Genomic DNA, 18,912 nt, shown 5'->3' on the forward strand with positions numbered 1-18,912 from the left:
TGCAGTGGGAGGAAACCGAAGGACCCGGAGAAAACCCACAAGGTTGGACAGGCGACCCTACTCCTTGCCACGTACAACCGGGGATTCGAAACCACGCCAGTCGACTCAATGACAGACTTTATAATACAGCGCGCTAACCATTCAGCCATCCCCCCCCCCTCCCCCGATACCTAAGAGAATACTTGATAAGTATTCATTTAGATATTCAATTTCTAATGAACTTGTGTGTGTGTGTGTGGGGGGGTGGATGGCCAAATGGTTTGCGTTTGCGCGCTGCATCATAAGGTCTGTGATTGAGTCAACTAGCGTGGTATCGATTCCCCAGTTGTACATGACACAGAGTCCAACCTCATGGGTTTTCTCCGGTTCCTACAGTTTCGTCCAACTGCTAAAAGACCCCTAAACGCAAGCGAATTATTGAAATAAGATTAAACCATATGTTAGTCCCAATATGACCTGGTTTATGGTGAGTTGATGTTAAACCCCATCTCTCTCTCTCTCTCTCTCTCAAATTGTAGTATCTTGATTTGAAAAAAAACCCACTTGTGGATTCCATAAGAATGTTTTAAATTAAACCAAGGATACAATTGGAAAGAGACAGATTTCTAACGGAGTTTGTATGTTTGGAAGATAAACAGAATCTGACTCTATCAGATGGAAATCTTTCTAATCAGAGTATTATTGTATTCCTATAGTCCCTGGTGTATTTCTGTTAGTAGCAAACCCAAATTCCTCTCCTCAGATGGCAAACTTGAGAGAGTTTTTGTTTATTTTCATAAGAGGGGAATAATTTGATATGAGGGATTTTTATCTCCCTCCAGACATAAGTTATATTGATGGCTTCATGGGTTATCAATCAATGACTGTGTCAGAAGACGAACTATGAGTTGTTTGACCTAAGGTCATTTTAATTTAAGACCACTTGATTTGCATCAGTAGCATTCAGTATAGTTACTATCTGAAGTATCTTCTTGCAACCCAGAGTTGAAATAAATGAACTATTAACCTTTTTGCCATAGGCCAACTGGAAACTTTATGGATGTAAAATTTGATCTTGAATCTCTGGATTAAAGCAGCGTTTACACTATGATGGTTAAAAAATAATGTAAAGGCAATTTGTGCAAAATTGATCCAGAATTTAGCGATTGAATTTTCAGCTTAGCCTTGATCATCATTACTAAAGTCGGTTCGATAAAAAACATAGTCTTAATTATCCATTACATGATTAAATCATGAAAGTTGAGCAGCAAATCGTATCCTAATCCAGTAAATATCACAGGATAGCGATGACATCGAGAGTTCATTATTGTCTGGATAAGTTAATTTATGTCTAATTAATAATTTAGATAACATTTCAGCCCTAAAGAAAGATCTGCAATAGGCAGATTTAGCTCTTGCACAATGTATGTTTAAGGAAAAGCTCTTTTCTTATGTCTAAGAATCAGCTTCAGAACTCCTTTCATTGTAACTCTGAAATAGGCAGATTTAGCTCTTGCATAATACAATGTATATGTTTAATCAAGGCCAGATTGGAAATGAAATGGGTGTTTAACGACTTACTTTTCTGCACGGACTGGGTTAATGAAGATGGGCAGACGTCATGCAGTGTGGTAGGACGTTTCCCCGCCTGCTCTTCATTACATTTAAATTGTCAGTCAAGGATTCTATTAACTGCACGCCAGGTCTGAGAACGCTTTGTAAACTTGGGGCCTGATTACACCAATCAAAAATTTAATTAAATGGAATAGTTAAATAGCGTTGAAATCATAATGTTGAATATACTAATTTGTACACTGTACATAGGTCATCGGACCTTAGTTTTTCGCCCTTTTTTCACACAGAGTGTTGTGTCATCGTTTAAATTAACCGTGCAATAAATATGTTATTAAAATTGTTCAGTTTTCCAATCAAAATGGAATAATTAAATCGCGTCTAAATCATAAAATTAAATAGATTAACAGCAAAAATCAGCAATCGATATGACCACTAGTAAAAGAATAAAACACAAATAAGATTAACAAGTACATTATGACCATCATTTATCGTGGGGGGGATGGCCGAATGGTTAGCGCGTGCGCTCTGTATCACAAGGTCTGTCATTGAGTCAACTGGCATGGTTTCGAATCCCTGATTGTACGTGACAAGGAGTAGGGTTGCCTGTCCAACCTCATGGGTTTTCTCCGGGGTCTCCGGTTTCCTCCCACTGCTAAAGACCCCTACAAGCAAGCGAATTATTGAAATTAAATTGAACCATATGTTAGTCCCGAAATGACCTAGTTTATGTGGAGTGAACATTCAAGCCCATTTCTCTCTCTCACTTGTAATATTTAATGACCTAGTTTGTGTTGAGTGGATGTTAACCCCCATTTCTCTCTCTCTCTCTCTCTCTCTCTCCATCATATATAATACATTATTGTTGAGTTTACCAAGGTGAGACTACACCAAAGGCTATACATGTATATTGATGTAATGTTACATAGGTTATTTATATTCTGTATTGTTGATATCTAGATCTCTCATGTCTCTTCATTTCTTTTGTCTAAAGAAATATCAACTTCCTTATATAACAATATAGGAAAACTACACAACAAAAAAACAAACTGGAAAAATAAATAGATAATTCAACATATGTGTACATGATTATTTCTGTTCTGTTTTGTGGAGATGTAATTTTATCTCTGAAAATAATTGTCATTAAAGATACATTATGCTAGAGCTAAATCTGTCTATTGCAAGTCTTTCTTAAGACTGCTGAAGCCAGCAAGATAAACCAGCTTAGAAAGAAAGTTTTATCAAATTAAGATGACAAATTTAAGCTTGTTAAATAAAATAGCCGGTGTTATTAATATAGCTTCCTTTAAGCATCTGAAAGAAGTATTGAACATGTAGCCAATTTCTGATTAGATGCGATGCACGTTTTCTGATAAAACATAAAAAGTTGAAACCAATTTATTTGAAAGCACAGATAATATTGAATATTGACAAGTCTGACCTTGGATTAAACGCATACTTTTCTCATTTGTACGTGAACGAAATTCAGTCTGGAATATTATTATGTAAATTAAATTGGTTTGAATTCAGATGATATGCAAATGGCTGTGCTTGTGGTATTTGTACATCATTGATATCCCAGACATACAGTATACACATGTGTTATTGTTTATATCTGGACTTAGCTTTATTCTACAGGATCCTTGAGATTGTGCTCATCTGTGCCCTAGTGTATTACTATTAGAATTCTTAATATTGACTTCATTTAAGTGCCAAAGGTTTTTTTTAAGTTGCAAAATTCGGAAAAATTTAATAACAAATCGTAGAAATGATTGATGTTGAACATTTTCCAAAAACAGCCTTTCAATTATTTTATGTTAAAATTGTCAGAGGCTTGCAGACTTGTTTGTTATTGTCTGTGCAAAGCAAAATATTCATGTCTGTATTTGACATCTGCTTTGAATAATTGTTGGTGCTTTCACTTGTGCTATCAGTAGTAATTGAGGGATGACTTGTTATATTATAACCATGTGATATGTAGCCGTTTTAAGTATACCACCATGTTGTACATTTTAAATGTCTGTTCATCAGTATTTTCCAATGTGGTTTCCCTGTGTCAGTGATGCAGGACGGAGGACTTGACAAGGACAGCTGTCTAGTCGTTCGGATGTGACAAAAATCTGAGGTCTTGTGTGTACATTGGCGTTCATGTAAAAGATCTCTTGGCAGTTGGAATTTGATAATAGAGTAGGCCATAGTGCCGCTGCCCGGGCAAAATTTCCCTCATAGCACTGTTCGGAGCAGAACAGTAGCTCATTAAACCCTATTTCATTTCATGCTTTCACTTGTGCCATCACTAGTACATGAGGGATGAATTGTTAGTTACAGCCATATGATACATGTACATGTACAGTATATGACTGTTTAAGTATACCACAATGTTGTAAGTGTCTGTATGTTTTAGGTTCTGCTGGGGATAAAATATACCACCTGGGAAAGTTATTTTCAGATTTTCAGACAGGCATCTCCACATTTTCTTAGCTTTTTACTCTGGCTGTGTAATCTAATCATTCCGAAATAGTGGTGATTACACTAAAACACTTGTAGGTTGTTATAATTCACCCCTAACCCACTTCTAACGTTCTTAACAAATATCCTGTTTGATTTATTACACATTTTACAAGTTTTTTTATGAAATTAAAATACCGGTAATTAGAAATATTAATAAGCAAAGAAATTAAGAATGTGTATTAATATTCCTTTTAACTTATCATACAAATATACAAAGAAAAAAAATCTTTATTGCATAAAAAACATACAAGGTTATGTGCATACATGAATAATAAAAGAAAAAACTTTATTGCATAAAAAAACATCATAAACTACAGAAATAAATATAATTATAGGTTGACCTACATACAATCTGATTAAAACACAGATTCTATTTCTTTTCATTTTTTATAGTTCAAAATTTCCTTTTACTTGTCTTTACTACACTAGGATCTGGAAGATTTGTTATATAACCCGGGTTCTAGCTGATGTGAGGGTTTAGCCTATGAAACGGTCTGTTACAGCGAGTTCTTGGCGTGTCATGCACGGAACTGTGGGTAAACCACTAGAAACGTCAACGCTGATTGATTAATCAATGTCTGATGTCATAGGGTCAAAAGTCGCTCTTACGACAATAACTCCACCCACATATTCTCAATTACGAAGTAACATTTTCAATGGCTACAGTACCCTCGATCGACAGGCCTTTCATTGGCAGTCTCCGGTAGTGACCTTGGTCAGCCATTTATTGATTTAATTATTAAATGGGCGACTATTTAAATCCAAGCCATCTGAGGGTCTACAGAGTTAACTTTGAGCTTGCCATGTAATTAAAGGTCTAATTAATAATTTCTATAACATTTGAAGCCTAAAGAAAGACTTGCAATGGGCAGATTTAGCTCTTAATTAATCTATCTTTACTAGAGCTTAGTACCATCTGAATTTTAAATTATTTATAATTAATGAAAAAATAAATGATTTTAAATATCCCATCACTTAACAGATATTAATGCCATCAACATTTTAATTTATTTATAATGAAAAAATAAGTGAAGCTGTTCTCTTGACTTTATATCCCTCTATATCGATCCTAATCATCCTCTTAAAAACTCCAAATCAACTGACATTTTCAAACGTAGACTTAAAACATATCTGTTCCAGTTGCACTTTGGTACCGAATATCCATCATAAACTTTGCAAGCGCACCAGGGACCTTGTTACTATGGTGTTTGTGCGCGATATAAATTTCCGTATTATTATTATTATTATTATTATTATATCACTTAATAAAATTTCATACCATCTAAATTTTAAAATTATGTATAATTAATGAAACAAATCAATGAAAGTTAACAACTGTACTTTGACTTTAAATATTCCATCACTTAATAGAGTTTAATGCCTTCAACATTTAAAATTATTTATGATTAAGTGAAAGAATGTGAAGAATCTGTATTATTGTAATAGTAGTATTAGTATTTGATAAAGTTTAATGCCATCTCAATTTTAAATTATTTATGATTAAGACAAAGAATGTGAAGAATCTTGACTATTGTAATAGTAGTATTAAATATAAGATAGATACAGTATGAGGTTTAGGATAGGTAAATTATTGTAGTAACATTCCAATGTCATGTGTTCCATTAATGAGTACCATCTGTTTATTGAAGTAGAGATACCATTTATCACCAGTGATGTACTCACAGTGTTGGGTGAAGGTTGATAACAATAATTGTAAAACAGGAATTCCTTTAAACTTATAGCCCGTTCAGACGCTTATTTTTAAACCAGTTCATAATCGCTGGGGTTTTTAAGACAGCATCGTGTTGCGTTCACACGTACTATTAGCCAAACCAGTTTAACTATTCTGACCTCTTCGGTCGGAGGTTAGAGTTAACTACGCATGGGTAGCTTCATATTCTTTGTTCGGTTCTCGCACGCTTTCGATAACATTGCACTGTCTGACCCCAATATTTTCACAGGAATGTAACTAACTGTGTACTGCGCATGCTCGAAGCAAGCTGGAGCTGGGGTTTTTAAGCCAACCCGTTCAGACGGCTAAGATGAACCAGTTTAAAATAAAAAGCCTTCTCGAAGACAGGTCGCGAGCAGGGGTTTTTAAAATGGTTTATTTGCCCTACATTTGCATTCAGACGCTTAAGTTAAACTGGTTTAACGATCCCCAGGGTTTTTAAACCAGTTCAACTTAAGCGTCTGAACAGGCTATTAGATGTAATTATATTTTAAAGGGACAATAACACTCTTGCTGGCTTGACAGCTCCAGAAAATAAAAAATAGCTTTATTCTAAGTACTAGATGTTTAAGTATCCTACCTGTTGTGTAAAGTATCCATTAAATCCTATTTTACTTGTCCAGAGGGTTCAAAAATATTTTTAAATTCAAGTCACATTTGAAAAGCTTTATATCAGGCTTTTCAAATCATTTAGTTGAATTTTTCCAATTTTTTTAAATTAGGTGTGTTAAGATGAAATTTGTATCACTGATTAATTGGAATATTGTAAAATAGTAGAATTTGTTGACCAGAATAAAGATTGTGACATATTATTCAGTTACAACAAGCGTGGTATTGAGCCTTTAAGGAGAGGATGTTGAATACATGTATTTCATTGTTTTTACTTCCTCTATGTAGATACTCTAGTTTACATCCTCCTTGCCTCTATTGTTCATCCCGATTTTCCAACGTGGTTTCCCCTTGTCAGTGATGCAGGATGGAGGGCCTAATAAGAACAGCTGTCTAGTCCTTCGGATGAGACGAAAAACCGAGGTCCCGTGTAAACATTGGAATGCACGTAAAAGATCCCTCGGCAGTTGGAATTCAATATAAGAGTAGGCGAGAGTGCCGCTGCCCGGGCAAAATTTCTCTAATAGCAAACTGTATGGCGTATGTCCGTCTTCATTAGCCCAATATAGGAGCAGAACAGTAGGACGTTAAACCCCATTTCATTTCATTTCTTGCCTCTATTATATACCGTTCAGACGCTTATTTTTAAACCAGTTCAACATCGCCAGGTTTTTTAAGACAGCATCGTGTTGCGTTCACAAATACTATAAGCCAAACCAGTTTATCCAACCTCGTGGGTTTTCTCCGGGTCCTCTGGTTTCCTCCCACTGCTAAAGACCCATACGCGCAAGTGAATTATTGAATAAAATAAAATTAAACCATATGTTAGTCACGAAATGACCTAGTTTGTGTCAAGTGGACGTTAAACCCCATTTCTCTCCCTCTCTCTCTCTCTCAAACCAGTTTAACTATTCTGACATCTTTGGTCGGAGGTTAGACTTAACTATGCATAGGTAGCTTCATATTCTTTATTCGGTTCTTGCAGGCTTTCTATATCATTGGCACTGCCTGACCCCGATATTTTCACAGGAATGTCCTACTGTGTACTGCGCATGCTCAAAGCAAGCTAGAGCTGGGGCTTTTAAGCCAACCCATTCAGGCAGCCAAGATGAAAAAGTTTAAAATAAAAAGCCTTCTCGAAGACAGGGTGGGAGCTGGGGGTTTTAAACTGGTTTATTTGCCCCACATTTGCATTCAGACGACCAAGTTAAACTGGTTTAACGATCCCCGGGGTTTTTAAACCAATTTAACTTGGTTGTCTGAACGGTATATTAGCTTTTGCATAATGTATGTTTAAATGATTCCCTATAATAACAAGAACAATGCTCCTAGAAAATTCTATGAATTCAAATAGATTCACACTTACAGAATTTTCCCACTGGATGTCATCAGCGATAAGGCATAGTCCCAATGGTCCCTACTCTGTTAGTTTACTTTCATAATTGTTTAAGGCAGTTATCCGATTAGTACTAAGTTGTTGTCACTGCATAATATTGTCTTGTCTGTGAGGTCGTCTCCTGTGTAGGTTTATTCATGATTCTCCTGGTCCATCCGTTGCTATGTAACCCGAATAATGAACATTTGAAGGATGGTTTGAAAGGCCCGCACCATTTAGGAGAAAGAGAGAGAATTGTGGGTTAAAGTCATGTCTGATCAAACATGTTACGTCTAGCTTTAATAATTCTTTAGCCAGCTAGAAACCAGAGGATCTGGAGAAAAAAAAAAACATGTCACGTGCAAGCATGGGCTTAAAACCACAATACTTGACTCAAGGACAGATCTGATGATCTAAGGTACAAGGACACCTCTCGCCCCCCCACCCTCTCCTCTTACCTGTTACGATTCATTAATGGGGGGTTGGATGGATGGCCGAATGGTTAGCACGTGCGTGCTGTATCATAAGGCCTGTCATTGAGTCAACTAGCATGGTTTTGAATCATTGGTTGTATGTGACAAGGAGTAGGGTTGCCTGTCCAACCTTGTGGGTTTTCTCCGGGTCCTCCAGTTTCCTCCCACTGCTAAAGTCCCCTACACGCAAGCGAATTATTGAAATAAAAATTAAACCATATGCTAGTCCCGAAATGACGTTGTGTGGGTGACAAGTGGACATTAAACCCCATTTCTCTCTCTGTCTCTCTCGTTTCATTAATAAAAAAAAATAGAAGTCCTCATGCTCCTCGTATTATTTAAGATTCAAATAAACGTACTGGTTTTTGGGTGCAATATCCCTTCAAACTAACATTGTCTGCACCAGGGTTCTTAATCCATTTTGAAACGAACCGGCCAGAATTGGGTAAAATGTGGTCCAGGTATCAAATTGGTTAATTATAAGCTTCCATTCCCTTTAATATAGCGAGACTTTTTGGAGCAATATCCCTTTAAACTAACATTGTCTGCACCTGCATGCACCAGAACAGGTATTAATACATCGTGCCAGCACCATTGCCATTGCTTCTTATAAACATTCTTTGAATACGAACTCGATGCCTGCATACCAACCATAGGTTCACTCCACACATACCAGTATTGTGTGAAAAACTTTGATGGAATAAAGATAAGGCTATTCACAAATCATGTCAAATCTATCATATTACAGAATTTTATTTATATAAATGAAAAAAATTCTTAAAAATGCAAAGAGCCAGATATTCCTTGGATATTTTAAAAATCAAAACTTGGACCATTTTACTTTAAAGACCATTTTACAGAACATAACTGGGCACTCAGGACATAACTGGTCACTCAGAACATAACTGGGCACTCATAACATAACTGGGTACTTAGAACATAACTTGGCTTTCAGAACATAACTGGGCATTCAGAATTGTATTAAGAATGGATGGGCATTTAAACTAGGAAAGATTTCAGAATTCTTCATACGACACAAATTTAAACCTCAAATACCTTAAGATATAAAGATGCAAAATTTACTTTCTTAAAATTTAATAAAATTAAATGATGAAAATTATTCTCTGGGTAATAATTTAGTAATTTGAATGCGTAATTAAACAAAAAAATAAATGTTTCGTTCCATGTGATCTTGATGACCATAAACATAAAGATCCAAAAATAATTTTTCTTTAGGTTTATAAGAGGTAAGGTTGAAAATTATTCTTTAGGTAGTAATTTAAATTATTAACACAAAAAAAAATAAAAAAAAGTTCCATTGTTATCTTGATGTTCTGGAAGAGAATTAAGCTATGGTTTGGATGTTGAAAGATAATTACCAAGAAAAAAGGAGAACAGATGGCTATGACTCAAATTACAATTGATCCATTTTGATGAACTTGGGACTAGCATGTAAGAGTAGGCTATCTTTCACGAAGAACAGGGCCTACAATCTAAGATTCTTGCGGGTTCTTCCAGTGTCCTCCCACTTCTAAAACTGAACCATATTTTAGTCCCGAAATGACCTAGTTTGTGTCGAGTGGATTGTTAAACCCCATCTCTCTCTCACCCGCATCCTCCCACTACTAAAGACCTGTATGTGCAGCTGAATTATTCAAATAAAATTGAACCATATGTTAGTCCCAAAATAACCTTGTTTATGTCGAATGGATGTTGAACCCTATCGTTCTCTCTCTCACTTGCTTGTTCTAACCCTTGTGTTAGAATTGATTAATACATTTTGTCGTAAGAGTACAGGGGATTGAGACGGACCTATGATATTAGATTCTATATTTGTCTGTTATGCTGGTGTGTTTCTCCTTTTAAGATTTGATTGAGTAGTCTAACTGTCTGGTTATGAATAGATGAATGCCAGCAGATATTTTAACAAACTACATGTTGAACATTCTGTTGGGCTTTATTAGTCTACAGTACATAATATAAGATCCATGATAACCAGCATTTAGATTAGTTGTTGAGTCTGGTACGAGATTCTGCCAATAATTATTGGTTTTTATGAGTCCGATAAAAATGATAAAAGGCGGTCTTATTTATTCCTATAAAGTAGGGTTGGATGGCCGAATGTTTAGCATGTGCGCCCTGTATCATAAGGTCTGTTATTGAGTCAACCGACGTGGTTTTGATTCCCTGGTTGTACGTGACAAGGAGTAGGGTCGCCTGTCCAACCTCGTGGGTTTTCTCCGGGTCCTCTGGTTTCCTCCCACTGCTAAAGACCCCTACGCGCAAGTAAACTATTGTAATAAAATTGAACCATGTGTTAGTCCCGAAATGACCTAGTTTGTGTCAAGTAGACATTCTATTTTTTATTGTTTCTTATCTATGAAATCTTGCTTCTTGAGAGCCAGAATAGCTGAGCTAAATTTCCTTCACTCTAGCTTCAAATGTTATATAAACTATTATTTAGACATTTATTCACATAACAAGCCAATAATCAACTCTATAGACCAGTGTTTCCAAATTTTTCGCACGAAACGAAACCAAATTAAATTAATATTTCATGTTGTTTATTTATGTTAGGGTATGGTGAATTCATGTGTCTATATACCACTTTGTGTCATTACACAAACAATTTAATATTGGACTGGCCAATAAGATATTAGTTGGGCTTATTGTAATTATTTATTAATGAAATTTTCCCTTTTGGCTATTTAAAGATACATTATGGGAGATTAGATAAAGAGCTGGCAGTTCTCACTATAATAGTTAAAAAATAGATAATGTAAAAGGAATTTGGTGAAAATTTCAGTTAAATTGGTCTACTCTGAACTGAGAATTTAGCAATTGAATTTTAGGTCTAGCCTCAATCATCATTACTAAAGTCTGTACGATAAAAAACATAGTCTCGATTATCCATTTTTTGCATTTAATTAATGAGAGTTGATCCGCAGATCAGATCCTAATCCAGTAAATATTGCAGGCTAGCTATGACATCGAGAGTTTATTATGGTCTGGATAAGTTAATTAATGTCTAATTAATAGTTTAGATAACATTTCAGACCAAAAGAAAGACCTGCAATAGGCAGATTTAGCATAATGAAAGTTTAAATATCTTTTATCATAAAATGCCTCAAATGTTTTGGGTTTTTTTTGCTATTCAACAATGATACATGCATATATGCATACAAAAATTCATATAAAACAAGTAAACCTTTGTTTATTTTTGTTTCTCCTTTCGCTTTTATGCTTTACAATGATACCTACCTTGTAGATTAATCATGTAGCGTTCGGTCGGAGTCAACAAAACCACAAGTATTTATGATAGACATGTCTTCTCTTCATTTATAAACACCTAGCATTAGATCAAAGAATTAAAAAACAAAAAAAACAAAAGAGGATTGTTAATACTGAAATATAGAACAGGTGTGAATTTATTTAGTTGTAATTTTTATTTTGTATGTTTTATTTTTATTTCTATATCTGACCATAAAACATCCTCGTGTCAATGTGACATCTGAACCACGACTTCCTGCTTCAAATTTTGAAAACTCGACACTTTTTACTCCTGATTGTATTACAGTGTTCAAATATGGAAAATTCTACTCTTTCATTTGGGACTTGATTTTAAGTTAAAATGACGACAAATTGAATTGTTAATACCATGGACCTTATCTTTTGGTTTACGAAAGTATTAAGGATGCGTTATTTAAAAGCTAAATCTGCCTATTGCAGGTCTTTCTTTAGACCTTAAATGATATATAAACTATTAATTAGATATTTATTAACATGGCAAGACCATAATCAAGTCTCTAGACTCAAGTCTTAAGTATGACTGATGTTAGAAAGGAGGATAGTGGGGGGGGGGGGGTCAAAAAAGGTCTCGGAGCCCCAACACATTTTTTTCCTCTCAAGGGCCCTTTCAACAATTGTAATTGTAAGACTGAAATACCACTGCCTGGGCAAATCTATTTCCTATCATTTGTACAGAAAACCTATAATATGTTAGTCTCAAGTATTACGTTGCCGTGACGTTAAACTCTTATCGTATTTCTATAATAAGGTTCGTTAGGTATAGTAGCACACAATAACTGATGAGGTCAACTTTTATTAATGATCTTTGTATTAGGCTAATTAATTCCCTCCTCTAATCAATTAATGAATATACATGTAAGCTTACTTTGTAATATGATACGCCTACGTTTGTACAATGTACTCAATAAAAATAGGTGAGGCGGGTCTGTGTATGTGATTCCCCTATTGTATGTGACAAGGAGTAGGGTCACCTGTCCAACCTCGTGGGTTTTCTCTGGGTCCTCCGGTTTCCTCTCACTGCTAAAGACCCTTACACGCAAGCAAATTTTTGAAATAAAATTAAACCATATGTTAGTCCTGATAGGACCTAGTTGGTGTTGAGTGGATGTTAAATGTGGCATACATGTAAAAGATCCCTTGGCAGTTGGAATTCGATATAAGAGTAGGCCGTAGTGCCGCTGTCCGGGCAAAATTTCCCTTATAGCACACTGTATGTCATATTCCGGTCTTCATTAGCCCAGTTGGAGCAGAACAGTAGGAGGTGAAACCCCATTTCATTTCATTTCTCTCTCTATCTCTCTCTCTCTCCATTTCATTTACCCTCTCACTCTCTTTTATGTGGTGGGCTGTGTCCTGTTACTGTAGAAATGTTTTTGAAGGAAGTTGAATCTTGTATTAACCAGGATATTACAACTACTGACCTTTTATTTCCGGAAACTGTATTACATGTAAACGTATCAAATAGTAGATATCTTTCACTCATAACAAATGAATCATTTGATAAACCAGTCATTTTTACAATTAAAGCCCCATCATGTCAGAATAAAGGTTAAAGATACATTATGGGAGATTCGATAACAAGTTGGCAGTTCTCACTATAATAGTTAAAAACTAGATAATGTTAAGGCAATTTGCTGAAAATTTCATTCAAATTGATCCACTATGAACCGTGAAGTAAGCTGTTGAAATTTCTGGCTAGCCTTGATCATCATTACTTAAGTCAGTACGATAAACAGCATAGTCTCGATTATCCATTTAATCGTAAAATCGTGACGGAAAGTTATGCAGTAAATCGGCTCACAATCCACTAAAGATCGCAGGCTAGCGATGCCATCTAGAGTTGATTATGGTCTGGATAAGTTAATTAATGTCTAATTAATAATTTCAGGCCTAAAGAAAGACCTGCAATAGACAGATTTAGCTCTTGCATAATGTATGTTTAAATGTCCAGTCTTCTGGGAGCTAAACCTCTAACTCAATGTTATAGTAATATTCGTGAGAGAGAGAGAGAGACAGTTTAACGACATAAAATAAGTCATTTTGGGACTAACATATGGTTCAATTTTATTTCAATAATTCCCTTGCACTTAGGGCTCTAGCAGTGGGAGGAAACTGGAGGACCCAGAGAAAACACACAAGGTTGGACAGATGACCCTACTCCTTGTCACATACAACCGGGGAATCGGAACCACACTAGTTGACTCATTGACAGACCTTATACAACGCGCATGCGCTAACCATTCGCCCATCCAACACACACATACACACCCCACCCTTTAATATTCGTAATATAGTAATTAATTAGAATTCAATTTAGGCTCAGTTCAATTAATATATATGTTATCTTAATGTGAAAATACAGGATCCTAATATCAACTACTTTAGACACTATGAACATTTTAACATTACTAGATGAATCATGTACTCAGGGGCTGTTGAGAGGAAAAAATGTGCTGGGGCGAGACCTTTTTTTACCCCTCTTGCCCCCCCCCCTCACCTCTGTCCCAACACTAGTCATATCTAGATGATCAATCTGATTAAAACACAGATCCTATTTCGTTCCGTTTTTTATAGTTCAAAATTACATTTAAATTGTCTTTACTACACTAGGATCTGGAAGAGTTATCATTGACGTGTTCTAGTTGATGTGAGGGATTACGCAATGAAACGGTCCGTTACAGCGAGCTTTAGGCGTGTTTTGCACGGAACTGTGGGTAATCCATAAGAAACATCAATGCTGATTGGGTAATCAAACGTCTGACGTCATAGGATCAAAAGCCCCTCGTAAGACCCCTGACACAACCCTCCAGTACAACCGGTCAGATCTTCATGTAGTGTAGGCCATCGAAAGTATAAAAAAATCGTAACGAAATATAGATGTGTATTTGAATCAGATTGTCTAGATGATATAGTTGGACTATATGTGTTCTGAGTAATCAATTAGTGTGTTAGGTCTTCTGAGGAAACAATTAGTGTAACATGATACAATATAGGAGATGCGTGTTAGGTCTTCTCCGTGTTGATCGGTATATAGCCACTAGTTATCTCAAACATCGATCAGTTTACCAAGGGTTAAAAAGCAACATTCTTCTCAGGAAAATTTGTGTTTAAGCAGGCATTTTGATTAAGCAGATTGTGATGAAGCAAAAACTTTTGTACATTTTTATATAATAAAAAATTCATGCATAATTGGCCATTTCAATTTTTAACTTTGATATTCATGGGCCCCATAGACTCTTATGGGACCTAGGGCGGTGCACCGGCTGCAACACCCGCTCGTGAGGTCTGCGTGTACTGTACTGATGTACGAAAACATCACTTGTGTAGCATAGGCGTATGGGTTGATTTTCCTTGTAGAGTATCATTTTTGCATGTAGAATATAAAACAAAATTTAGATTAAATACTACTGCCTCTTCTTTGTTCAACAAATCATTGAAATAAAACTGTTTTAAAGCTCCAATATATCAGCATAAACGTTAGATATAGAGGTTAAACATACATTATGCAAGGGCTAAATCTGCCTATTGTAGGTCTTTAGGCCTGAAATGTTATATAAACTATTAATTAGACATTTATTAAGAAACAAGGCCGTAATAAACTCTCGATGACATCGTATACTCAAGATTTTAACTAGATCAGAACAGTTTACCATTTAAAAATTTAATTTAAAATGGGAAAGCGAGGTTAAGTCTTGAATATACCAGTGCCCTGGTTGCCACAATGCACACATCTTGTCAAAACTACAAATAGTGAAAACGTGGCTCAGAATGAAGAAATTTGAATGAAATTTTCAATATTTTTATTTTACATTATGTAATTTTGAGCTATTATAGCCAGAACGGTCATCTATTTATCTAAATTTTACATAATATATCTTTAATACTATATACAATCAAATGTAGTTTTATTTTTAAAAAAGACATTTTGGTCCCAAAAAACATATACATGTTCTTTAAAACACAAAATTTAGATTTATTCATACTTCCGCAATTGTGTTCAATGATTTAGATTTATTCCTCTCTCTCTCTCTCTCTGTCTCTCTCTCTGGCTCTCTCTGTCTCTCTCTCTCTCTGGTCCAAAAAACATATACTTTTAAGCACGAAATTTAGATTTATTCCTACTTCTGTGATTGTACATGTATTCAATAATTTAGATTTATTCCTATTACCGTGATCGTGGTCTATAATTTACTGAAATAAAACCAGTAATTTGTGTAAATTTACTGATTTCTACGATATTGATTTTTTCAACGCGTATTCCGAGTAACTTACAACAACCAACAAGTGTTTCTTGTCTTATAGCCCAGACAGAAACAAAAATGTTTTTCCATCGTCTCTCCGCGACGTGGTCGATTACCGTATAATTTAAGTAAATCTGATAATTACATGTACTGTTTCTCGTAACTCCTGTATATTTACATCATTGATTATATTTAATTGGGGGGGTTTGGATGGCTGAATGGTTAGCAAGTGCGTGCTGTATCATAAGGTCTGTCATTGAGTCAACTGGCATGGTTTCGAATCCCCAGTTGTACGTGACAAGGAGTAGGGTCACCTGTCCAACCTCGTGGGTTTTCTCCAGGTCCTCCGGTTTCCTCCCACTGCTAAAGACCCCTATGCGCAAGCGAATTATTGAAATAAAATAGAACCATATGTTAGTCCCGAAATGATCTAGTTTGTGTCGAGTGGATGTTAAACCCCATTTCTCTCTCTCTCTCTATTTAATTGTATTTTCTTTTCTTTTTTTCTTGCAGTATGAGATTTTATTTTGTATACAAGATGAAAGTGATGCAGCCATTATGGTGGTCCAGAGCCTCGTACAAAAATACCCTAAAATAAATACGAAAGTCTTTATAGGTAAGTTGGGATCATAAAACAAAAATACCCTAAAATAAATACCAATTGCTCGGAAAGAAAAATTCATGTTTTTCAGTTTTCTCCCCATCATTGAGACCTGCATGCAAGAGAATTATTAAAATTAAATGACTAAGCCCTGAGTTCACAAAGCATTCTCAGACCAGTATTAACTCAAAATTGTTCGCCTTAGTATACACCCACATTTTCATGCGGACGTATATTGCATCGGCCAAGAAAGTTCATGAGAATTTTCCATTAGGTTTCCCCTTGTTAGTGGTGCAGAATGAAGGGCCTGGCAAGGGATTATGCATAGTAGTTCGGATGGAACCAAAAAAACAAGATTCCATGTTCACATTGGCGTGCAGATCCCTTGGCAGATGGTATTCGATATAAGAGTATGCTGAAGTCCACTGTCCTGGCAAAATTCCCTGATAGTACACTATATGGGGTATGCCGGTCTTCATTAGCCCAGTTGGAGCAGAACAGTAGGATGTTAAACTTTATTTCATTTACTTTTCTTTACAATGAGTCAATCTCATCGAGTTTATAGTGCGTATTTAATATGATTGGTAGACTCCGACATGTCTATTGCATGTCTGATAACAAGGAATATATTCTAGGTAACGATCTGTTAAAGGTGTAGGGTCATTTTTAAAAGGGGGGTTGGATGGCCGAATGGTTAGCATATGTGCGCTGTATCATAAGGCCTGTCATTGAGTCAACTGGCGTGGTTTAGAATCTCTGGTTTCCTCCCACTGCTAAAGACCCCTACGAGCAAGCGAATTATTGAAATATAATTGAACCATATGTTGATCCCGAAATGAGATAGTTTGTGTCGGGTGGACGTTAAACCCCATCTCTCTCTCTCTCTCTCTCTCTCTCTCTCTCTCTCTCTCTCATTTTTAAAATAGAGAAAGTAGATATTGTTCAGTTTTAGGTCCTAGAAATACAAAATGAATTGAAATTTTGAATGGACGACTTGCAGTAGACTATGTGTATCAATCATGGCCCTTTGAATTCAATGGACTAGAAATAAGAGTTTTAGTTATTCCTGACAACATGCCTAGATCTTATGAACAAGCTATGGACATCAACAAAACTAAACTTTGATCAGCAAACAAAGATTGTTGTCCTTCTCTTTAAGAACGGCTGATACCAGCATCTAGTCGTTTGGATGGGACAGAAAACCGAGGTCCTGTTCAACCCCATTTTATTAGCCCAGTCAGTGCAAAAAAGTAGGACGTTAAACTCCATTTCAATTCCTTTTTAAACTAGACGTGTAATTAAAGGTCCATTATGATTTATATCTCTCTAAACTTTAAAGATTAAACAGAATAAGTAAATGGTAGTCAGTTATTATAGAACCAATAAAGGTCATTGACAAAGGTCACCGTGGTTTCACCAGTTCTCACTAATTATCTCCTACTGATCCTGTCTGATCTTTGTCTATTCTCAGTCGGAGAACCAAGCAGAAAAAATGTCAACTTAGTTAAGAGAGTGTTTTTATTAATGAGACGTGAATACCGTACACTACGCAATAACTGCTCAAGTATAGCTGGCTTTGTCTTGAGGTTATTCACAGTGGTTTACCCACAGGTCCATGCACCTCACGCCAAAACCTTGCCATAACAGATCGTTTCATTGGCTAATCCCTTACTCCATACAGAACGCAAGTTATATAACAACTGTTCCAAATTCTATTGTAGTAAAGACAAGTACATTGTAAAACAAAATTTTAAACCAATAAAAATGGTCAGTTACAGCAAGTTTTCGTCGTATGTCTGACAGAACTTTGGGTAAACCACTAGAAACGTCAACACAGATTGATTAATCAATGTCTGATGTCATAGGGTCAAAAGTTGCTTGTACAACACCTGACGAGACCTTCTACATGTACTACAACCGGTCAGATCTTCATGTAGTAGAGGCCATTGAAAGTATAAAAAAACGTAATTTAATGAGCTTGGTGTCGGACAGATGCCTTATGTCCTGTTTTGTATATGTGTAATAATTAGTGTCTGATAAAGTCTGTGACAGATGACTTACTGTATGTCCAGGCTTGAGTATAACATACTCTTAGACTTGATAATGGTAGCAGGAACCTATTACATAGCAACAAAACCTGAAAAGTGGGCGTTTTTTAAGAATAGAGTGGTAATTACGTATAATGAATTATATTGAAGATTGAGACTGTAATATTAATATATCTATATAATCTGATATATTTACAACTCCATAGTCTTCATTTCCATCTTATCCACTTGAAAAATTGATTAATATCATTAATCATTATTATTCTTTCATCTTTCGTTCAATTTATTCGATCGATTTTAATCGTTTTTAATGTCTGATGAGATTAAATGTAGTCTGGTAACATAGAACAGTTCCGTTTCATCATGTTTAATGGACAAAACATGAATAGGAGAACTGCCCAACTAAACACAGACAAAAGAAATAATGTAAGGAAATTACTAGCAAGAAAAGAGAGAGAGAAT

General features: G+C 35.6%; 1 protein-coding gene across 1 annotated transcript in view; it reads left to right on the plus strand.

Annotated features, from left to right (window-relative positions):
* The window catches only part of LOC126819713 (ceramide glucosyltransferase), a 42,297-nt gene that overhangs the window by 11,700 nt on the left and 11,685 nt on the right, over positions 1 to 18,912 (plus strand). Inside the window, exon 3 of the mRNA XM_050547917.2 lies at positions 16,315 to 16,417. Coding sequence (XP_050403874.1) covers positions 16,315 to 16,417 — 103 coding nt within the window. The remainder of the gene's footprint in view (positions 1 to 16,314; positions 16,418 to 18,912) is intronic.

The sequence above is a fragment of the Patella vulgata genome, chromosome 4 (genome assembly GCF_932274485.2).
Source record: "Patella vulgata chromosome 4, xgPatVulg1.2, whole genome shotgun sequence".
Lineage (NCBI taxonomy): Eukaryota > Metazoa > Mollusca > Gastropoda > Patellidae > Patella > Patella vulgata.